The sequence below is a fragment of the Triticum urartu genome, chromosome 3A (genome assembly GCF_056163025.1).
Source record: "Triticum urartu cultivar PI428250 chromosome 3A, HENAU_Tu73, whole genome shotgun sequence".
Classification (NCBI taxonomy): Eukaryota; Viridiplantae; Streptophyta; class Magnoliopsida; order Poales; family Poaceae; genus Triticum; species Triticum urartu.
In genome coordinates, this window is record NC_141875.1 from 624465278 (window position 1) to 624489362 (window position 24085).

General features: G+C 40.9%; 1 protein-coding gene, 1 long non-coding RNA gene and 1 pseudogene across 7 annotated transcripts; 1 reads left to right on the forward strand and 2 right to left on the reverse strand.

Annotated features, from left to right (window-relative positions):
- Nucleotides 1–3761: 3761 nt before the first annotated feature.
- LOC147980862 (uncharacterized) lies at nucleotides 3762–6727 on the reverse strand. The gene is made up of 4 exons (XM_087515778.1): nucleotides 6569–6727; nucleotides 6284–6469; nucleotides 5025–6152; nucleotides 3762–4634 (listed from the first exon to the last, which is right to left on the reverse strand). Exons 1-4 carry the CDS (start codon nucleotides 6725–6727, stop codon nucleotides 3762–3764), a joined length of 2346 nt encoding a protein of 781 aa, XP_087371904.1.
- A 644-nt stretch (nucleotides 6728–7371) lies between these two features.
- Nucleotides 7372–10819, forward strand: LOC125548926 (uncharacterized). Of its 6 annotated transcripts, none has more exons than XR_015599826.1 (7): nucleotides 7372–8380; nucleotides 8496–8683; nucleotides 8842–8964; nucleotides 9297–9372; nucleotides 9644–9859; nucleotides 9915–10448; nucleotides 10526–10819. It is a non-coding gene; the product is annotated as an uncharacterized LOC125548926 (long non-coding RNA). The 6 variants fall into 6 exon arrangements; XR_015599828.1 differs by having other exon boundaries at nucleotides 9644–9854; XR_015599829.1 differs by having other exon boundaries at nucleotides 8496–8543; nucleotides 8624–8683; nucleotides 9644–10448.
- Nucleotides 10820–14674: 3855 nt separating this feature from the next.
- Nucleotides 14675–24085, reverse strand: part of LOC147980863 (uncharacterized) — a 63192-nt pseudogene continuing 53781 nt past the window's right edge.

The following is a 24085-nucleotide window of genomic DNA, read 5'->3' on the forward strand; positions in this document are numbered from 1 at the left end:
GTGTAGGGAAAATGTAAAACGGTTATAACTTTTGCATACGATGTCGGAAAAAAAGCGTATAATATATCAAAAAATTCAGCACGAAAATCCGCATCTGATGGAGACCGCCTACGGCCTGTTTGGAATTTTTTAGAATCCTCAAATTCCAAAAGGAAAAAAAGATATGGTCAAATTTCAGTTTTTAAAAAAAAAATGGTTAAATCTGGTCAAACTACTTATTCAAGAAGTATTAATGTTACTACATAATTATTCAAGAATATTAGTGTTACTAAATAATTATTTCAATTTTTTGAATTTTGGTCAAATCTGGTCAAACTATGGTCAAACTGTGGTCAAACTATGGTCAAACTTATTCAAGAAATATTAGCGTTACTAAATAATTGCTGTTTTTTAGAATAATAGTTTCAAACTCAAATGGTGAAATGTGTGACTTCATACTCAAGCTAAACTCCTGAGGGTTAATAGGATTAACATCTTATTATTGTTAGGAAAACAATAAGTGCAGACTTGGAAACGAAGGAGAATAGAACCCGAAAGTTAAGCGTGCTCAGGCTGGAGTAGTGAGAGGGATGGGTGACCGGTCGGGAAGTTAGATGATTTGGAATGAGTGATCCACACTTGAGCAGTTAAGAGAGGTGATTAGATACTAAATCATCAAATAATTTAGAAAAATTGAAAATTGAAAAAAAAATCAAATTTTTTTTCCAAAATTTTCAAAAAAAAACCTTTAGTACCGGTTGGTAACACCAACCGGTTAGTACCGGGTACTAAAGGTCCCCCATACCAGGGCGTGAGCTCACGCCACGTGGTGGCACTTTAGCGCCAGTTAAGAGAGGTAATTAGATACTAAATCATCAAATAATTCAGAAAAATTAAAAATCGAAAAAAATTAAATTTTTTTTCCAAAATTTTCAAAAAAAAAATTTCCAACCGATACTAAAGGTCCCCCATATCAGGGCGTGAGCTCACGCCATGTGGTGGCATTTTAGCGCCGGTTCGTACCAAACCAGTACTAAAGGGGGGCATTTAGTGCCGGTTCCATAACCGACACTAAAAACTCTTACAAACCGATTTTTAAGCTTCGTTTTTTACTAGTGATACGTGTCCATCGACCACGTCGGTGGATCGTTCTCCACAGAGCTGGCGCACAGTCGCATGCATGGCATGTGATCGATCCGAATTCTAGGCACGTTGTGCTTTGCGTCGACGAACGTATGATATCGGTGGATCGTCCTCATCCACAGAGCTGGCGCGCAGTCGCATGCATGGCATGTGATCGATCCGAATTCTAGGCACGTTGTGCTTTGCGTCGACGAACGTACGATACGATCGGAGATCTCCCCTTTTCTATGCGAGATGTAGTTTTGAGACTTGTGACTGGTTTATTTTTGCGTGTGCGTGGCATGCATGCATGTAACGCTACCTATAGGATCTGTTCGGATCTATTCATTGTTTGTCTATGTTCATGTATTTTTAGATTGGATTTTTCACATCTATGCTACTCTTCATCGATGAGGGTTGTTGTTCTAGTGAGGTGGTCCTATGTAGCCTTAGCAGACGACTTTTCGACTGTCTACTGCAATAAATTTGTCCGGCTTTAACAAAGAAGGGACGATGACGGCCGCGCACCTTTAGCTCGCTTTAATTTTGTAGCCATCCTTAGGGGATCAATAAATCTGGATGTAATTTTTATTTTTTTATTGTTTTTTGTATTATTATGATTAGAGATGAATAAATCAGAAATTTTCTAAACAAAACTAGTTGAGAGGAGTGATCACTGGAGCAGTGGCATCTCGCGTTCATCGGGTATCACGGCCACGATTAAAAACATTAACGTGTGCATCAGGTGCGTTCCCTGGGCTATGCCACCTCAGCACTTTTACTGTCGCAATTTTTTTACGCTCGATCGCTAGCGATGCCCAGGCTATCGCTGTTTTTACTGTGCATCGTCGAGAGAAGGGAAAAGTCTAAAAAAAAACCTGAATTCATATTCCAAATCTGAATCAAACCTTAAACTCCTAATCCCTGAAATTGTCACCCTGTACTTTATAATCCCGGCTGATTTGTGCTAAAACTTCATTTGCGCTTCGGGACTGCTGGCATGTGACGGATTGGGTTGGAAACTTGGAATAAGACCCCACGTAGGACTGACGTCGGGCCCTGCTGGATCGCTGCAATCGCCAATCTGGGCCGTTGTCTGGGCCGTGAAGAAAAAGAATGCCTGGGCCGCTCGGTGGGGAAAGAAATTAGTGTTCGAGAAGGGGAGGGGAGGCGGGCGGCGACAGAGCAATCGCCAATGGCGTCGTCCTCTGGTTCATCGTACTCAGACGGAGGGCGCCGTCGTAGGGCACCATCCAGGTCGCCGGTGCCCTATCGAGAGGACCCGATGGCGTACCAGTCGTCGAGGCCATGCTACTGCAAGCCGCCGAAAAAGGCAGCCCGTTGGATTTCCTGGAGCGACAAAAATCCTGGAAGAAGATACTATTGCTGCATGCTCAGGATTGTAAGATCCTCATCTTCCTCCTTTAAACTGAATTTCTTCATTCCTTTTTGAGATTTCCCATTTTTTTATTGTTTGGAACTGTTGTCTATTTTGATTCAGACCGATGGCATGGCTAGAACAGGGGAGGAGAAGTGGAGCAGAGGCTGTACTGGCACAACAAATTCATGAGAAGAATGAAGAAATTAAAGGAATATTGGCTAGGTCTAAAAGGATGGAGAGAAGTGCAATGTATAACAGTGTAACAGTGTAGTTGTTGGTCTATTTGCAGGATTTCTGCTAGGTAGAGGATCAATGTAATGGCAGGATCTATGTTTTATAGAGTCATTTGTGTCATCTGCCAGTGATATTAATTCCTTTTGTGCACTTTCAAATATTTGTGATGATTATAAGTGCAAATTTTCCTCTTCTCTCCAGTTGCTTGGGCACTTTAAATTTTGTGTCCTTTTGATTGGATTGTTTAGACAGTTGGTCTGCAAAAAAATTACAGCTGCACTGTAATTTTTTTTGGCAGAATTCAGATAGCTCACAGTAGCTATGTGCCAGCCTTTTCTTCTTTGGAATTTGAGCTGCTCTGTAATTTTTTTGGCAGAATTCAAATAGCTCACAGTAGCTATGTGCTAGCCTTTTCTTCTTTGGAATTTGACAGATTTAGAGTAGCAAACAATAGCAGGTCATGGCACAGATTTAAAGGGAAGTGGCAGAGTACCAAACATCACATTACCAAGATAAGTTCGTACACGATCAGTGCATCCAGGTCAAGTTCAACACAAATAATAGTGCATACACCAGTAGTTCAACCAAAAGGACTAAACCATAAGTTCAACCAAACAGGACAGATGACCAGTTTAACAATACTGACATACTAACATGACCAGAAAGCACAAGTCTAGCAGGATCACTTCTTTGCTTTTTTCTTGGCTTGCAAATTATGTTTTTTAGGAATCTCCCTCTTCTCTCCACTTACTTGGCCAGTTGCTTTTCCTTTGCAGTTATCCTGTTGTCTTGCTCTGATCTGAGCATCAGTGTGTGCTTGCTGTTGGAAAAAACAATGCCTTAATATATGAAAAATGCATAAGAAAGGAAATGCATAATCATTGCAAGAAATGCATAATTAATGATAAATCTGTAGAATTATATACCTCAGTTTCCTTCATTTTCCTCCCTGTTTTCTTCAAAAAGGCATTCTTTTTCTTCCCTTTTTCTGGATTTTTGTGGCAACCTGTCTTATTGTGGCCTTTGCTGCCACACATACTGCAAGTTATCTTAATCCCATGTTTGACATCTTATTTCCTTTTGGTGCTTCTCCTTCTTCCCTCCTCCTGTCATTCTTCCTAGGCCTACCAGGCATGCTAACATATCCTGGAGCTTGTGGTCTGGGATTCTGAGAAATAGGCCACCTTTCCTCACCTTCAACTGGTTGCAAACAATGCTCATATATTTTCTTGAACTGCTCAACTGAGTAACACTTTTCAATAAAATCTTCAATTCTTCTACCAGACTTATATATAGCACTTATAGCATGGCAGCAAGGTAGGCCTGCAAGCTGTAAGTACCCACAAGAGCATGTCCTCTTCTCTAAATTTACTGTATAGGTCCTTCCTCTTCCACTGACATGCTTAACCTCAAATCCCTCTTTCCCATTCCAGAGCACGTCACAAAATTGAGTCAATTTGATGCTCACCTTAAGCTTTTTAAAGATATTTGGGCAAATTGGATTGTTAGTCCACTTCTCAGATTTTTCTCTGTTTTCTTGTACCCTCTTTGTCATTTTCCGTCTAACCTTTTCCAACATAGATATGCAAGGATAGAATCTGGCCTCAATGATTGCATTGTTGAATGACTCACAGAGGTTATTGTCCACTGAGTCACATAGTGAACCAACAGGGAAAAAAGCTCTTGCCCAATGCTTAGGCTCTGTTTTCATTATGTCCATTGCCCCTTCAGGTGTGTCTTGAGCTAACTTTGCTTTTCTATACATGAAATCTTCTCTATTTGCAGCCTTTGCTATAGCCCAAAACTTCTTCTGTAGAGCATGCTCTCTATGCTTTTTTCTCCAGTTAGCATATATGTGTCTAGCACACATCCTGTGTTGTGCCTTTGGCAGATAATCTTGCATGCTGCTGATTAAACCCTACATGATAATTGTATGCAAATTAAACCATACTACCACTCATAAATTGATAAAGAAATGTGCTATAAAATAAGTACACCAGGTCGTGCTCTGTCGAGGCGACCAAACATCATGACTAAAAAATGCTATAAAATAAGTAGACTAGGTCGTGCTCCGTCGAGGCGACCAGACATCATGACTAAAGTATGCTATAAAATAAGTAGACTAGGTCGTGCTCCGTCGAGGCGACCAAACAACAATAATTAACAACAGGTCATAAAGATCATAAATTACCTTTTGTTGATCAGAAATGAACACCCAGCCTTCACCTTGATTGTTTATGTCCAAGTCTTTGATAAGAAGTCCAATAAATCATTCCCAACTTTTTGTTGTTTCTTGCTCTACTATTGCCCAAGCAATTGGGTACATTTGGTTGTTAGCATCCCTACCAACAGCACAAAGGAGCTCACCTTGACATGCTCCTTTAAAGAAGCAACCATCAAGGCCAATCACCCTTCTACATGCTTTAAAACCCTTTTTCATAGCATTGAAACACACATAGAATCTCTGGAATATATTTTGGTCCATATATTCAGGATACAATCCAACAAGTATGGTACTGCCAGGATTGCTTCTCAGCAATTCTAGCTGGTAGTAAAAGACCTTAGTGTACTCCTCTTTCATCCCTTCTAATAGCTTCTGTGACACTATCTTCTTTGCAGCCTTGCACTTTGATGTTGATACATCAGCAAAGAAATCCTTCAAAACAGTGGCCTTAATGTTGTCAATCTTCCAAGTGGGGTTGGCCCTTAAGATATCCTCATATCTTCTAGCAATCACTTTAGCAGTTACAAGGTGATTGTCCCTGTTTGGAGCACACATATGTTCACTCTCATATGTCAAAACCTGAAATCTGGAACACCTGCTTGTCTTTGCTCCATAAATGAGCCATGGACATTCTGGCCAACCACACTTGGCCCTAATCCTTTCATCCTCTGACTTCATGAAAATAATACTTCTTTTTGTGAGCAGTCCATATTTTATTAGTGCTTTTTTCATCTGATTCTTGCTCCTGAACACCATCCCTAAACAGAAAGTAGGAATCTCTGTCTTTGGGTTATACCTGATGAATTGGCTCTTCCTCCTAACAATATGGCCATCATCATCTGTTTGATCATCATATGAGTAGTCCTCATCATCTGAGTCGAAGTAATCTTCTCCTATCACTTCTTCCACATTTGCCACTAGATCAGTTGGAACAGCACCTGAAGGATTACTTTCAGCCCACCTCTTAGAGGCTCTGATTTTCTTCTTAAAGGCATTTGCTTGTTCCCTTAGTTCCACATATTCTTCATCCAATCCACTGTCACCACTACCTGCCACATAGTCAGTATCATCAGCATCGCTATCTGAATCTTCAGAACCACTGTCATCATGTATTGCCTCTTCTTGTACTTGTTGGATTGTTGGCTGTTGAGTTCCTGCTATAGTGATTGCAGCAGCAGTACCACCTTGTGATGCAGCAGTAGTACCTGAGAGCTGCCGGATATGAGATCTGCGCACACATTCACTTGAGAGCATTGCCCTATATCATCCCTCTGTTTCTTTAGAAACTTATGTTTTGTAGGGCTACTAAGTATTTCAGTTATCACTCCTCTCTGATTTGGTACAAGCACATGATCATCTTCTGCAGTTATAATACAGTCAGGTGCAGTATCACTTTCTTCATCAGCATCAATACCTATCTCATCCTCAAAGTCACTAACACTGTCTTCACTGCCACTTTGATTATCATGCTCCCCAAAATATTCCACATAAACCTCAGCTACTCCACCATCAGTAGTGTATTCTGACATCTTCATACAACCAACATCATCAGAGAGAAATAACAAGCCATTCACTAGTTCTTTACCAGGCAATAGAAAGTAAATTTTCATACTTCCTTTACAAGTTACGTGATCACCAAGAAAGCCTTTGACCTCAGGTAGGGACACTTTGTCCCTCTCTAACTCTGACATTGCCTCATCCCCACCAACATAATCCAAATTTGGCCCAATTCGAACAAATTGCCCACCAAAATGAAACCGCACAGTCAATTTCTCACTTGGATCCATGGTCACAACACAAACCCTAGCCTGCATTGCCACAAATTTTTTCCAACAATCAATGAGGAATACAACTAATCCAAACTAAATTGAAGATCAAATCCAACTTTTTCGCACAAACAGAAAGACCTACAAACCTAAAAATTTCAGAGCTCACAACCCTAACTAGAGCCTGTGATTGGCGGCAGATGCAACTACCAGAAGAATGCAAGACATGGATGAGGATTACCGATGTTTCCACCAGTCGTTGCGATCGTCTTGCTATCCTCGATATCAGTCCCCGATCGCCATTGCTGCCACACAGGAAGGGGAAGGAGAAGGGACAGGAAGGGGAACCGTCAAGGGAGGCAGCGGTTTGGTGATGAGGTTTAAGAGCTGCGATGGTAGGGCCCGTGGTCAGTCCAGCTGGTGAGTATTTCCCGTCCCAAATCTGCCACATACGCAAACCCGCTCAACACAAACGAGTACTCGCACAAATCAGCCGGGATAAGCCGGGATTATAAAGTACAGGGTGGCAATTTCAGGGATTGGGAGTTTAAGGTTTGATTTAGACTTGGAATACGAATTCAGTGTTTTTTTAGACTTTTCCCTCGAAAGAAAGAAAGAAAAGGAGAAAACGCGTGAACTGGGCCCCTTTTCATCTCTCACACGCAGGCAGCCTCCCTCCTCTCTTGTTTTGGCTTTCCACTCCCGAGCTAGGGCCGCCGCCGCCGCCGGCCGCCGTTGCCGCCACATCGCTCCTCCGGCGCTGGCCATCGAAGGAAGGTCATCTTCTCCTCTTGGTGGCTTCCTCATAGCAAGGTTGGGCGCTACTCCTCCGCACAACCCCGTCGGCAATAACGAGAAGGCGGGCGGCGCCGCGAGCTCTCGTCCCGAGGAAACCGCAGGAGGACGAGGTTGATGCGGTCGTCCGCGGCTCCTCCGACGGCGAGGCCAGCCTCCTTTTCACCTCTGCTAGACCCGCAGGTCCAGACTGTTTGGAAGTGAAACGTCAAACCCTAGTGATTTGGGTCTGTGTTCAAGGGGAGGCAAGTCTAGATTTGCATTTGTTTTCTCATGGTGTTGTACTTACTATAGTAAAATCTTATAAATTTTGACTGGATGGTGAGAAATCTGTGAATGTGTATTGAGAAATCAATACAAAGCTTCCAAGTTTTTATGCAATCTTGAGCATTTTCCCACTACTAAAAGTGATAGTTACAGTGTGTGATGAATTTCTGAATAAGATAGTTAAGCTTCTATATGATTCAGGCTTTGACAAAATAAAGATTCGCATAGTAGCCATAATTCTTCTCTCTCTCTCTCTCTCTCTCTCTCTTTTTGCCTCCTTTTAGACTCTATACTAGCCCCTCTCATACTACTTCACTACGATCATTTATCAAGTGTGTAGCATGTTTCCTTCTCACATGTGTACTATTTTTTTCAGTTTGTATCTACTGTAGCAGAGTACGTCAACGATGTTTTGGAAATTCTGTTTTTCGTTTTTTAATAAATGTTCTTCAATGTAGCTATCCATCTTCCATTGCTCTTTGTTCCTATTGGATGGTTGCGCCCTAGGAGTGGATGATTGAATTTGGTCCTGCTGTCATGTGTGAGGGTGATGTAAAAGGATGAACTAATAACTGGATCTTCAGTAGGATCGCTTAACAGATGGTTTCACAGGTAATTTTCCGTAAACTTGCAAGTGCGTTGGTTTGCATGACCGAATCAGCGCCATTTACCTATTTGAAGGCCTACCACGTTTTGTCCTTTTCACAACAGATTTTCATATCAACAGGCTGGTATAACCGGATGTGAGAAGATAGTTGAGAATCTTCTGTTTGCAGTGAGCACCCACACAAATTCTCCCTGCTACATCTGAGAATTCTTATGCATGTGACTTATGAGATGCGCTTGCTCGTGAAGGACATAGGCTACCATTCAATACCCAACCAATGCACTTGTCCATTGTCTTGCTCTTATTAGGTAGTCGCTTCAATGAAAGTATATCTTGCGCTTGTTCATTTTCCTATCCATTTCAACAGATAGTTTGCATTATCTATGTTTTCTGGGAGTTGAGCAAAGAATTAGTTATCTTTCCCTTATGCTGTCAATCTGAAGTATTTCTTGCTATGTCACTTCAGATTAAGAACCCTGCAAAGCTAGATGTTTCACTGTCAGCCCTGAATCCCGTGACCACACTGCCGGGTCATAAGGCGGTGGTGAACTGCACGCTGTGGCTTCCAACCAAGAAGGATGCACTCCAGGTCTGCTACCTCCTTTTTACACTTATTTTCTCTGTCTCTCTTAATTCTCTTTCTGTTGCATCTGAACTGAAATGATTAGCTAGAATAATCAGGCTGAAACAAAACCATGTCGTGCACTGTTGTTCATGCACTGAGCTACATTTTGAGGCAAAATTAGAGTATGATCTTGAGACGATTGTCTTAATGGATAATTGATCGTACGTGAGAGGAGTTAGCTATAGATACATAGCACCAGTATGCACCAAGCAAAAGAATGTTTAATCTGATCCGGAAATGAGTACTGAACAGTTGGCTGGTGGTTTGTTAATTTGTTCCTCTGTAATTCGAAGCAGGGAGACACACTATCTATTGTCCGGAAGTTCTGATGGTGCTATTATGGCGTGGAAGATTGGTTCTGGAATAGGCAAGGTGAATTTCTTATGTTTCACCCTATATGTGTTTGTTGTCGTCGGAATTCTGCTTGAAGCACCTTTGCTGCAATTTCTTGACATTAGATTTTTCTTTCATTGTTCGGGTCTGCTCTGCATTCATGGACGGCTTTGTCGTTTTGGTAATCTCTTATATAAACAATCTGGATGATTGTTTTAGTAGGTAGTTATGATCTACTGATCTTCACAAAATTCGAAATTGAACGAGGGAACCAACTAACTGTGTGTTGTTGTTGCTAATCTCGTCCTAGCTAGCTCCTGGGTACATGGACTCCCTACAAAAAAAGCTTGGATCCACTATGGATCATCTGCTGCCTTGGAGTGACCATGGCCAAGAAGACGTTTGTACCCGTTCCCTGGTGCTGTCCGGCGGGTCAGTGCTTGGGCGCTCTTCAACGCCTTCGTTTTTGTTGTCTCCTACGATCTTTCGCTACACGCTCGGCCACTAGCACATCCCCTGCAGTAAGGTAACTAACTACTACCATCCCTGCTTGTGCTTGTACTAATTCTGAATTATTTCAGTCCAGTTTGAGGCCAGCCGCAGCCACGTCGTCGACGGCATCCATCAATCCTGGATCCTTCGACATCTGGATAGACCGTTGCTCCCTCATCGACTACGACGATGGGCTCATCAATATCACCTGCCACAACATCGACATCACCGTCTCCATGTCATTCTGTTGTTTGTCCCTGCTACCAAGTCACTCAATGCTTGGTTTCTCAACAAATTTCACTCATTACATTGGATATTGTGTTGTACTGGTGAAAATAATTGTGTGTGTATGTGATTGCAGTTTTTTTTATGATTGATGTTATGATGGTTAATCACATTGTACACTGGGCGATCAAACTAATATCCATATATCTTGCATCAATATTGTAGTTATTGATGACATAGCTTATGAGGAAAGACCATGGTAAATGAAGAGACAACGTTACACTGGCTTCTATCTCTGTGAGGTCAGTAGCAATATGGTCATTTGATGCAACAAACCAGAGGAACAAGTCCAGGTTCATCAATCATAGTTGTGAACCAAACACGGAGATGCAGAAATGGTTAGTTATATTGTACTACTTATTATATATCTTTGTTGATAACCCTGATATTTGCTAATGGTATCATGTTATTTCAGGACTGTAGGTGGATAGACCAGAGTTAATTTCTCAAGCAAGTGGAGGTCCAGTGGCATGAGAGCAAGATTGTTAAAGGTCCAAGTCTGTGTAGGTCCTTAGTTATATTTCTGGCCAGGAGAAGGAAGAAGTGTTGCTTGACTGGAATGAGATTGCAGAGAAATTTGGAGGTCATTTGCTACATCAAGTAGTCTGGTGTGATCTCCACATTCACACGAAATATACTTATGTGAAGTTCAATTTTATTGTTTAGGCTTGCTCTACTTTATGAAAGGACACTTTTTCTGTTGTAGTTATATTATCGTGCCTTCCATTTCTAACCACTAACATGTAATTGTCGCTCTCGCTAAACCAAGTCTACTGTCATACAAACATGTTAACAAATACGATAGCATGATTTGTGCTCACAATCCCGTCTAAAGAGACGCCACCAGGTGGCGCCCCAACCACTAGTGGTATTAGAGGTACTACGAGCTGGGGCGCGTGGCGCGCCTCGTGAGCGTTGTGCTTGTGCGAGCCGTTGCTAGCGAAGACCGAAAAAACAACACTCGTGGAGTATGCGGTAAAAAGACGGCCCGAGCGTCTACAGCCGGACATTGCAAATCCGCTCTTTCAAACCCGGACATTGCAAATCCGCTCTTTCAAACCCGTCTGGACGTGTTAGTAGGCATTGACCGAACACGTCTTAAATTAACCACTTTGCATCTGTCTTCCTCATATTGTATCCCTCTTCATACAAAACATACAAAATAATTCTACGTACTACATCTACATACTATCCTATCTACTCTTCATCGTCAGAGATGTCCACGACGACGGTGCCGAACGCCGGCTGGACGGGCGGTTAGAAGGTCTCCAGCTCATCCTCCTCCTGCTCGACCTTATCCATGTAGGCGAACATCTCCGCTTCCTCCACGGCCTCTTGCGCCTCTATCTCCTGCCGGCGACGTCGTCTTCCCTCTGCAACCATTGAGGATGGCCTGCTGCTCCGCCTACAGATCCCCGTCGCCAGTGTCTCCCACATCCTCCTCCTCCGGCTCCTCCTCCTCCTCCACCCCCATCCCCACCACCACCACCACCTCCTCCTCCTTCGGATCCACTGCATCCGGAGGTAGCCCCGCGGCGATTCGGGCTGCGCCTTGCTCGGATCTGCTCAAGGAGCTTGAGCTGGCGCTCCGGCGTCAGAAAGGGCTCGCTCCTTGTCCGGCGGTGTGGGGGCATGGCTACTAGGTGGACGTGTGAAGTGGAAAGTGGCGACAGCGGTGGACAAGAGGAGGAAAATGTGGATGGATGGTAGGGTTCGGTGCCGCCGGTCGACTTAAATAGACGGGCAATGCACTACCCGGCCCGCCGGAGCTGCGCCACGCGGCGCCACCGGTCCGACGGAGAAGACGAGTTTCAGACCGCCGGGTTTAAGGGCGGTTCCGGCCGAGACCCTTTCGTCAGTCCGACGTGGCGGACGTGCCCGGGCACGCCCCATAGCCACCCCATATTTGGGCTAGATATGGGGGGGTGCCGGTCAGCTCGGGCATTTAAGGACCGTCTGAGAGGCCCGTCTGGATAAAAAAATCGTGACCGGGCAGTGACCGAACGGCCTGCCCATGCATTTGAGATGGGTTTGAGAGGTCTGATTGTAGATACTCTAAAGCATTCCGAAAATCTGCTTAGTAGACATTTATCTTTTTAAAAACCATATGTTTCTCTTGTGTATGTTTTTTAAATGATCAGACTTTATTATAAAGATTCATCAGAAGTACAAAGCATCCAGACATAATAAAAATTATATAAAGGTTCATGAGCCACCGAGTGTCTGTGCCAGAACGAGCCGCTGTCGTCACTCCCATACTGAAGCCGACCTAACCTTGTCGATGATAACCGGGAAGTTTTCGTGAACATGTCCCAATGGACCAGCGCCCTTCACCTCACCCCAAGAGGAACCCGCCAGGAATCCAGAGCTCCTATTTGACGCTTGTAGGCGTCAAACAGATGTGCCTTCCCCTGAAGGAAGGTGCTAATGGGCCGGCCCATTCGCAGAAGCTCTCTTTAGCTAGGTTTTAGCTGCGTTTTTGTGGAACTTGCTGGCTATTGTTTAGCGATTAAAATACAGTATAAAATTCTATTTAAAACTAAGAAACATATATCTTATTTTGAATATTTTTACAAAATATGAATATATACATTGAACAATTGTCAGTATGCATTTAAATTTTTTGCAATATACATTGAACATATTCGGAAACACATTGAACATTTTTGTAATATATGTTGAACAAATTTTGGATACGCATTGAACATTTTGCCATATACATTGAAGAAATTTTGGATAAACATTCAAAATTTCGCAAATATGTTGAACAAATTCTAATATATTTTTTTTGAAAAGGGGCGCTTTATTACTTAAAAGATTTAAGTATTACACCCGGCCTCTGCATTACTAAGATGCACACAGCCAAAAAATGTCTTCTCACACAAATGAATGATAAAAAGGCGAAATACAAAAACATGAAGAGTCCGTATAACGCCTAAAGCGGAGGGGGGTCAATCCTAAGATCATGTTGCCACCCATGCTGGGTAAAAGTATCCCTCGCCGTAGCCTCCAATCGTGTACACACCTCCGTAAACAGGTCTCGATTCTCCGCGCGTTGTAGAGAGGACCATAAACGAAGAGTCCCGGTACATCTGTAGAGAACCTGCATCAGGGAAGTACTTTTATCGTTAAAAACCTTATCATTTCTACATAGCCAAAGCGACCAAATAACGGCAAGCGCTCCCACCCTGAGAAAAGTTCTAAACCTGTGATCAATCCCGTGTAACCAGTTGCCAAATAAATGAGCAACACTACAAGGAGGATACAAGCCAGAAGCTATTTGGATGACTGACCATATAGAACGAGCCAATTTGCATTGGAAGAATAAATGTTTTATTGTCTCATCATGGTGACAAAAGACACATTGCGGACTTCCATGCCAATTCCTCTTAATAAGGTTATCTTTAATAAGAATGACTCCGCGACGAAGATACCATGCAAAGATTTTATTCTTTTTTTATAATGCATACGAGAAACATTTCTATAATGCATGGTGAACTTTTTTGTAATATACAATGAACAATATCTTAATATTCAATGAACATTACAGGAATATTCACCGTATATTATGAAAACTATAAAAAGAAAGGAAATGTAAAAACACAAAGAAAAATGAAAAAGAAACACAATCTGAAAAATGAAAAAAAAAGAAACAAAGAAAAATGAAACAAAAACAAAAACCGCAACATAGAATAAAAAAAATAAAAAATGCACGCGCCCCTCAAATGGGCCAGCCCAACTTGCTTGGCGAATCAGCCAAAGGTTGCCTGCTTGACGCTCGCGGACGTCATAGACGGTTTGCCCCAGGAATCGATGGCCTAACTAACGCCTGCGAAGGGGCAAGCATGGAAATTTTCTTGGGGCATCGGCATTGGTTGATGAGTGCCTCGTCGATTCGGCGATACTGGAAGCTCAAGCATGCAAGGGGAGCAGTGGCACTATCCTTTGATCTTCATACTGCCTCGTCCTGCATCGCTTTGAATTGTGCTAAAGTTATAGCCAATATCAGTTCTGAGACACCATGCCGATATGCCACTATTCTTCGAGAAATCAATCATAGTCGTGGCTCTTTTCAAGAGGTCAAATTCATTCACGAGGAGTGACAGTTTAATGGGGAGGCCCATTCCCTAGCTAAGGCAGTCTCTTCTCTTTTGTTAGGGCGCCATGTGTGGCTTTCTAACTTGCCCGACATAATTTGTATCCCTATAAATGTTTTTAGTTAAAACTAGTAAGCGTGCACGTGCAACGCACGTATCCTAATAAAATACACTAAAAACATGAATTTTCACTCATGTTTTTACCAAAACATTTAAATGCGTGTCACGTCCAATGATTTGAATGCAATAATTTATTTTAGATTAAGTCATAAGTCTTGTTTGACCGGTGAAAGATTTTCATTGTTGAAATGTTGTGATCCCAAAATTCCAAAAACAAAATGAAAAAACCTGAGCATGTAACACACGACCAATACACGTGTCTTCACATAAAATTAACAATGACATAAATGTATTGTAATTGTTACTTATTATAAAAACACCTAAAAATAACAACTAAGGAACATTATCTAGTAATCATTATTTGATGATGATCCTCTCTGGTAGGTCCATCTTTTGATCCGATCGATGATGCTTCGTTCTAAGACCGGGATATTGTTTAAAACTTCATTCTCTTCATACTTCAACATATGGACCAAAAATCGCTTCCGCAGTTCAAAATCATCCTACATATGCATTATATAACATCGTTATTAAAAAACATGTGTAATGTGTGTAGAAATGAGCATGGTGACAATACTTACCTTGAGTACTGGAAAATGTAGCATCCCATCGTGCCATGAGTGCATTAAATTGAAAACCAAATAACCAGACAGGGGACTGCATGTATGAAATGTTACATGCAAGTTGAATGAATCAATTAAAATTGTGATGTATTGACAAGATTCGTACCCGTATGAGTTTGTTGGAACAACAGGAACTTTGCATCCCCATTTCAAAATGTCGTCCTTGAAGGCAGGGTTTGCAGCTTGGAGTGCAAGGTTTACATTGTTGGCCATAGTTTCAAGTATATGCTTTCCGAAAGTGGGTATTGAAAGCGGGTCCAAAATAGATACAACTTTTTTTATGTTGGTCCAAGACAAACAATAAAAATAACCCAAGAATATCACGAGGCAATAAAATCTACAATGATACATGCATTTAGAAATACATCAATCATTATCATTCATTAAGACCAAATAAACAATAAATTTAAATTTAAATCTTATCGTATCACATTCTGAGATATGATACTCATTGCTGTCAGGCCAGTGATGACCCACAAGAATAGGGGATCTATCGTAGTCCTTTCGATAAGTAAGAGTGTCGAACCCAACGAGGAGCAGAAGGAAATGATAAGCGGTTTTCAGCAAGGTATTCTCTGCAAGTACTGAAATAAGTGGTAGCAGATAGTTTTGTGATAAGGTAAATTGTAACGAGCAACAAGTAACAAAAGTAAATAAGGTGCAGCAAGGTGGCCCAATCCTTTTTGTAGCAAAGGACAAGCCAGACAAATTCTTATATAAGGAAAAGAGCTCCCGAGGACAAATGGGAATATCGTCAAGCTAGTTTTCATCACGCTCATATGATTCGCGTTCGGTACTTTGATAATTTGATATGTGGGTGGACCAGTGCTTGGGTGCTGTTCTTACTTGAACAAGCATCCCACTTATGATTAACCTCTATTGCAAGCATCCGCAACTACAACAAAAGTATTAAGGTAAACCTAACCATAGCATGAAACATATGGATCCAAATCAGCCCCTTACGAAGCAACGCATAAACTAGGGTTTAAGCTTCTGTCACTCTAGCAACCCATCATCTACTTATTACTTCCCAATGCCTTCCTCTAGGCCCAAATAATGGTGAAGTGTTATGTAGTCGACGTTCACATAACACCACTAGAGGTTAGACAACATACATCTCATCAAAATATCGAACGAATACCAAATTCACATGACTACTAATAGCAAGACTTCTCCCGTGTCCTCATGAACAAATGTAACTACTCACAAAGCATATTCATGTTCATAATCATAGGGGTAAGTATGCATAAAGGATCTGAACATATGATCTTCCACCAAGTAAACCAACTAGCATCAACTACAAGGAGTAATCAACACTACTAGTAACCTACTAGCACCAATCCCGGACTTAGAGACAAGAATTGGATACAAGAGATGAACTAGGGTTTGGAGATGAGATGGTGCTGGTGAAGATGTTGATGGAGATTGCCCTCTCCCGATGAGAGGAGCGTTGGTGATGACGATGGTGATGATTTCCCCCTCCCGGAGGGAAGTGTCCCCGGCAGAACAGCTCTGCCGGAGCCCTAGATTGGTTCCGCCAAGGTTCCGCCTCGTGGCGGCGGAGTCTCGTCCCGAAAGGTTGCTTATAATTTTTTTCTCATCGAAATACTTCATATAGGAGAAGATGGGCGTCGGAGAGCCACCAGGGGGCCCACGAGGTAGGGGGCGCGCCCAGGGGGAGGGGCGCGCCCCCCACCCTCATGAGCAGGGTGTGGGCCCCCTGGCCTTCATCTTTGGCGACGACTTTTCTTTATTTATTTTAAGATATTCCGTGGAGTTTCAGGACTTTTGGAGTTGCGCAGAATAGGTCTCCGATATTTGCTCCTTTTCCAGCCAGAATTCCAGCTGCCGGCATTCCCCCTCTTCATGGTAAACCTTGTAAAATAAGAGAGAATAGCCATAAGTATTGTGACATAACGTGAAATAACAGCCCGTAATGCAATAAATATTAACATAAAAGCATGACGCAAAATGGACGTATCAACTCCCCCAAGCTTAGACCTCGCTTGTCCTCAAGCGAAAAGCCGATAACAATAAATATGTCCTCATGTTTAGAGGTAGAGGCGTCGATAAAAATAAAATACGGACATGAAGGCATCATGATTGTTTCATAACAGCAACATATATAGATTTGTCATATGATTACTTATGTTCAAGTGATGATCTTTTCACAATGAAAAAGTATGAATCAGAAACCTTATTAGGCGCTAACAAATTATAACCTCAGTCATTGAAGCAATTGCAATTTATCATAACATCGGAAGGAGTCTATGTCAGAGCTTAAAAGCAAGTCCACATACTCAACTATCACTTAGTCCTTCATAATTGCTAACACTCACGCAATACTTGTGGTTATGAAGTTTCAATCAGACACAGAGAAAGATTGGGGCTTATAATGCTGCCTCCGAACTTATTCACCTTTGGGTGATGTCAACAATAATAGTTCATGCTAACGTACATCCAATTGGATATATATATCAGGATCACCCCACCATGAAGTTCTTGCCAAAGGATAAAATGAAAAAGGGAAAGGTGAAGATTACCTTGACTCTTGCATAAGATAGAGGATAATAATAAAAGATAGGCCCTTCGCAGAGGGAAGCAGAGGTTGCCATGCGCTTTTATGGTTGGATGCACAAAATCTTAATGCAAAAGAACGTCACTTTATATTGCCCCTTGTATGTGAACCTTTATTATGCAGTCCGTCGCTTTTATTGCGTCCACAACAAGTTCGTACAAAGCTTATTTCTCTGCATTAATAAGTCTTGCATATTTAAAGAGCAATTTTTATTGCTTGCACCGATGAAAACTTACTTGAAGGATCTTACTCAATCCATAGGTAGATATGGTGGACTCTCATGGCTAAACTGGTTTAAGGGTATTTGGAAGCACAAGTAGTATCTCTACTTGGTTCTGAGAATTTGGCTAGCATGAGGGGGAAAGGCAAGCTCAACATGTTTGAATGATCCATGACAATATACTTTAACTGAGATGCGAGAAAACATAACCCATTACGTTGTCTTCCTTGTCCAACATCAACTCTTTAGCATGTCATACTTAATGAGTGCTCCCAATTATGAAAGATGTCAATGATAGTATATCTATATGTGAAACCTCTCTCTCCTTATTACTTCCTATTAATTGCCACGATGACTAAAGCTATATTTGCCAACTCCTAACAACTTTTTAATCATCATACTCTTTCTATGTGAAGTCATTACTCTCAATAAGATCAATATGAACTCTTTGTTTCTTTTTATTCTTTCTTTTATTCACTCAAGATCATGGCAAAATAATCAAGCCCGTGACTCAACACTAATCTTTATTATATAGCTCACAGACTAGATTGCATAGAGGGATCATAAAGCAAACTTCAAAACTAGATCATGCCGTGACTTTATTCTACTAAATCAAGATACTACTAATAGGATCGAACTAAGAAAAACAGTAAAGATAGGAGTTGTGATGGTGATACGATACCGGGGCACCTCCCCCAAGCTTGGCAGTTGCCAAGGGGAGTGCCCATACCCATGTGATGAGGTCCCCTTCTTTGTTGTTCGAGGTGGAGGTGTTGTTGATGACGCAAGCTTGTCGTCCCCTTCCATGGCATAGGCTCACCCTCATAGAAGGATGATCGAGTCTCCGAAATTCTCAAATCTGCAACGGTAACAGCTCGAAACGAAAATAGGGGATATTTGCGTGATACGGGGGTCAAATCCTTCGGGAGAATATATAATGAATTTTTACCGACCAAAATACGTATCGTGCAGGAAAATGGAGTCCAGAGGGCACACGAGGTGCTCACGAGGTAGGGGGGCGCGCCCAGGGGGGTAGGGCGCGCCCTCCACCCTCGTGGAGGGCTTGTGTCCTCCCTGGACTGCTACCTATTTTTCTATTTTTCTAAATATTCCAAAACGGAGAAATATTGCCTTAAAAATGTTTTGGAGTCGGTTTACTTACCGTACCACATACCTATTCCTTTTCGGAGTCTGGAACATTCTGGAAAGTGTCCCTTATGTATTCCTCCGGGGTTACGGTTTCAATAACATTGGTTTCAACATTTATAGGATTACCTGAGATATAGTGCTTGATTCTTTGACCGTTTACCACCTTCGGATTTGTGCCTTCGAAATTGTTGATTTTTATGGCACCAGAACGATAGACCTCCTCGATAACGTAGGGACCTTCCCATTTAGAGAGAAGTTTTCCTGCAAAAAATCTTAAACGAGAGTTGTATAGCAATACATAATCGCCTACATTAAACTCACGCTTTTGTATCCTTTTGTCATGCCATCTTTTAACTTTTTCTTTAAACAACTTGGCATTTTTGTAGGCTTGGGTTCTCCATTCATCAAGTGAGCTAATATCAAATAACCTCTTCTCACCGGCAAGTTTGAAATCATAGTTAAGCTCTTTAATAGCCCAATATGCCTTATGTTCTAGTTCGAGAGGTAAGTGACATGCTTTTCCATAAACCATTTTATACGGAGACATACCCATAGGATTCTTATATGCAGTTCTATATGCCCATAATGCATCATCAAGTTTCTTGAACCAATTCTTTCTAGACCTATTAATAGTCTTTTGCAAAATTAATTTGAGCTCTCTATTACTCAATTCTACTTGACCACTAGACTGTGGGTGATAAGGAGATGCAATTCTATGATTAATGTCATATTTGGCAACCATTTTACGGAAAGCACCATGAATAAAGTGTGAACCACCATCAGTCATTAAAAATCTAGGGACTCCAAACCTCGGAAAAATAACTTCCTTAAGCATTTTAATAGAAGTGTTATGATCAGCACTACTAGTTGGAATAGCTTCTACCCACTTAGTAACGTAATCAACAGCAACTAAAATATGAGTGTATCAATTGGAGGCAGGAAAAGGTCCCATATAATCAAAACCCCAAACATCAAATGGTTCAATAACAAGTGAATAATTCATAGGCATTTATTGACGTCTACTAATATTACCAATTATTTGACATTCATCACAAGATAAAACAAACTTACGGGCATCCTTGAAGAGAGTAGGCCAATAAAAACCAGATTGCAATACCTTATGTGCAGTTCTATCTCCAGCGTGGTGTCCTCCATAAGCTTCGGAGTGACACTTGCGTAGGATCTGTTCCTGTTCATGCTCAGGTACACAACGTCTAATAACACCATCTACTCCTTCTTTATAAAGATGTGGGTCATCCCAAAAGTAATCTCTCAAATCATAAAAGAACTTTTTCTTTTGTTGGTATGTGAAGCTAGGTGGTATAAATTTAGCAACAATATAATTAGCATAATCAGCATACCATGGAGTGCTACGAGAAGTGCTTATGACATTTAATTGTTCATCAGGAAAGCTATCATCAATAGGTAGTGGGTCATCAAGAACATTCTCTAACCTAGATAAGTTGTCTGTAACTGGGTTCTCAGCTCCTTTTCTATCAACAATATGCAAATCAAATTCTTGCAGCAAGAGAACCCATCTAATAAGTCTAGGTTCAGCATCTTTCTTTTCCATAAGATATTTAATAGCAGCATGATCAGTGTGAATAGTTACTTTAGAATCAACAATATAGGGTCTGAATTTATCACAAGCAAACACAACTGCTAAAAGTTCCTTTTCGATAGTAGCATAATTTCTTTGAGCATTGTCTAGAGTCTTACTAGCATAATGGATAACATTTAATTTCTTATCAACTCTCTGCCCTAGAACAGCACCTACAGCATAATCACTAGCATCACACATAATTTCAAAGGGTAAATTCCAATCAGGTGGCTGAACAATAGGTGCAGAGACTAATGCTTTCTTAAGTATTTCAAATGCTTCTACACAATCATCATCAAAGACAAATGGTAGATCTTTTTGTAATAAATTAGTCAGAGGCCGAGAAATTTTTGAGAAGTCCTTAATGAACCTCCTATAAAATCCGGCGTGACCAAGGAAACTTCTTATACCTTTGATGTCCTTGGGACATGGCATCTTTTCAATAGCGTCAACCTTGGCTTTATCAACTTCAATACCTCTTTCAGAAACTTTGTGCCCCAAGACAATACCTTCATTAACCATAAAGTGGCACTTTTCCCAATTCAAGACAAGATTAGTTTCTTCACATCTATGCAAAACTCAATCAAGATTGCTCAAGAAATCATCAAAAGAGGAACCATAGACGGAAAAGTCGTCCATGAAAACCTCACAAATTTTTTCACAAAAAATAGAGAATATAGCCATCATGCATCTTTGAAAGGTAGCAGGTGCATTACATAAACCAAAAGGCATACGTCTATAAGCAAAAGTACCAAAAGGGCATGTAAAAGTAGTCTTTGATTGATCTTTAGCCGACACAGGTATTTGAGAGAAACCAGAATAACCATCTAGAAAGCAATAATGTGTATGTTTGCATAATCTTTCTAGCATTTGATCAATAAAAGGTAAGGGGTAATGATCTTTCTTAGTGGCTTTATTTAATTTGCGGAAATCAATTACCATCCTATAACCCGTAATAATTCTTTGAGGAATCAATTCATCTTTATCATTAGGGACAACAGTAATACCTCCCTTCTTAGGGACACAATGGACAGGACTTACCCACTGACTATAAGCAACGGGATAAATTATACCTGCCTCCAGAAGCTTGAGTATTTCCTTCCTTACAACTTCTTTCATTTTAGGATTCAAACGTCGTTGAGGATCACATACTGGTTTAGCATCCGCTTCCAAATTTATTTTATGCTGACATAGAGTGGGACTAATGCCCTTAAGATCATCAAGAGTATATCCAATAGCGGCACGGTGCTTCTTCAGAGTTTTCAATAATCTTTCTTCTTCATGCTCTGAAAGGTTAGCACTAATAATAACAGGATATATTTTCTTTTCATCAAGATAAGCATACTTAAGATTATCAGGCAACGGTTTAAGCTCAAAAACGGGATCACCCTTGGGTGGAGGAGGATCCCCTAGGATTTCAACAGGAAAATTGTGTTTCAGAATAGGTTCCTGTTTAAAGAATATTTCATCTATTTCCTTTCTTTCATTCATAAACATATCATTTTCATGGTCTAGAAAATAGTGTTCTAAAGGATCACTAGGAGGTACAGCAATAGAAGCAAGACCAATAATTTCATCCTTACTAGGAAATTCTTCCTCACGATGTTGTTTACTGAATTTAGAGAAATTAAACTCATGAACCATATCATCCAAGCCAACAGTAACAACATTCTTTTTGCAGTCTATCGTAGCATTAACAGTATTCAAGAAGGGTCTACCAAAAATAATGGGACAAAAGCTATCTTGTGGAGAACCAAGAACAAGAAAGTCAGCGGGATATTTGGTTTTCCCACACAAGACTTCAACATCTCTAACAATTCCCATTGCAGATATAGTATCTCTATTGGCAAGTTTAATTGTAACATCAATATCTTCTAACTCAGCAGGTGCGATATCATGCATAATTTCTTTATATAAGTCAATGGGTATAACACTAGCACTAGCACCCATATCACATAAGTCATGATAACAGTGATCTCCTATTTTAACAGAAATAACAGGCACGCCTACCACAGGTCTATGTTTATCTCTATCACAGGGTTTAGCAATTCTAGCAGTTTCACCAGAGAATTCAATGACATGCCCATCAATATTATCAGACAAGAGATCTTTAACAATAGCAATATTAGGTTCTACTTTGACTTGCTCAGGAGGTGTATAAGTTCTAGTATTGCTTTTACGAACAACAGTTGAAGCTTTAGCATGATCCTTTACTCTAGCAGGGAAAGGTGGTTTCTCAACATAAGAGGTGGGAACAATAGGATCATTATAAGTGATGGTCTTTTCTTCAACTTTAATAGGTGCAGCTACTTTTACTTCTATGGGAGGATGATATTTAAACCACTTCTCCTTGGGGAGATCAACATAAGTAGCAAAAGATTCACAGAAAGAAGCTACTATCTCAGGGTCAAGTTCATATTTAGTGCTAAACTTACGGAAAATATCGGTATCCATAAAAGATTTAACACAATCAAACTTAGGTGTCATACCTGACTCCTTACCTTCTTTGAGGTCCCAATCTTCAGAGTTGCGTTTAATTCTATCTAATAAATTCCATCTGAATTCAATAGTCTTCATCATAAAAGAGCCAGCACAAGAAGTATCGAGCATGGTGCGATTGTTATCAGAAAGCCGAGCATAAAAATTCTGGAGAATTGTCAATTTTGAGAGATCATGATTGGGGCATGAATATAACATTGATTTAAGCCTCCCCCAAGCTTGAGCGATGCTTTCTCCTTCACGAGGCCAAAAATTATATATATAATTGCGATCACGATGAACAAGATGCATAGGGTAATACTTTTGATGAAATTCCAATTTCATTCTTTTATAGTTCCACGATCTCGTATCATCACATAGCCTATACCATGTCGATGCGTCTCTCTCCAAAGATAAAGGGAAAGCCTTCTTCCTAACAACATCATCGGGTATACCTGCAAGCTTAAATAATCCACAAATATCATCCAAATAGCGTAGATGCTCGTCGGGATGCTTTGTCCCATCTCCCGTAAAAGTATTAGCCAGCAATTTTTCCATAATACCCGAAGGGAAATGTAAAAGGAGTTTAATTTTCAATAGGTTCAGTAGGTTGAGGAGAAACTCTTTGCTCTACTGGACGGGGTGAAGATACCCCGAACAAGCCCCTCAGAGATTCAATTTCCATAGTAACAAGTGACAGAAAATTTCAGCACACTATATAAATTTTTCCTTACCAAATTCCACCTACCAAAGGTGCTACACTCCTCGGCAACGGCGCCAGAAAAGAGTCTTGATGACCCACAAGTATAGGGGATCTATCGTAGTCCTTTCGATAAGTAAGAGTGTCGAACCCAACGAGGAGCAGAAGGAAATGATAAGCGGTTTTCAGCAAGGTATTCTCTGCAAGTACTGAAATAAGTGGTAACAGATAGTTTTGTGATAAGGTAAATTGTAACGAGCAACAAGTAACAAAAGTAAATAAGGTGCAGCAAGGTGGCCCAATCCTTTTTGTAGCAAAGGACAAGCCGGACAAATTCTTATATAAGGAAAAGAGCTCCCGAGGACACATGGGAATATCGTCAAGCTAGTTTTCATCACGCTCATATGATT

Bases quoted from the DNA above. Each gene is read 5' to 3' on its own strand.
- LOC147980862 (XM_087515778.1), bottom strand. From the start codon at position 6,727: ATGGATCCAAGTGAGAAATTGACTGTGCGGTTTCATTTTGGTGGGCAA. The intron at 6,470-6,568 runs GTAACTTGTAAA...GGTTGTATGAAG, and splicing joins AAGGCTTTCTTGGTGATCAC to ATGTCAGAATACACTACTGA. The intron at 6,153-6,283 runs GTACCAAATCAG...CATATCCGGCAG, and splicing joins CAGAAGATGATCATGTGCTT to CTCTCAGGTACTACTGCTGC.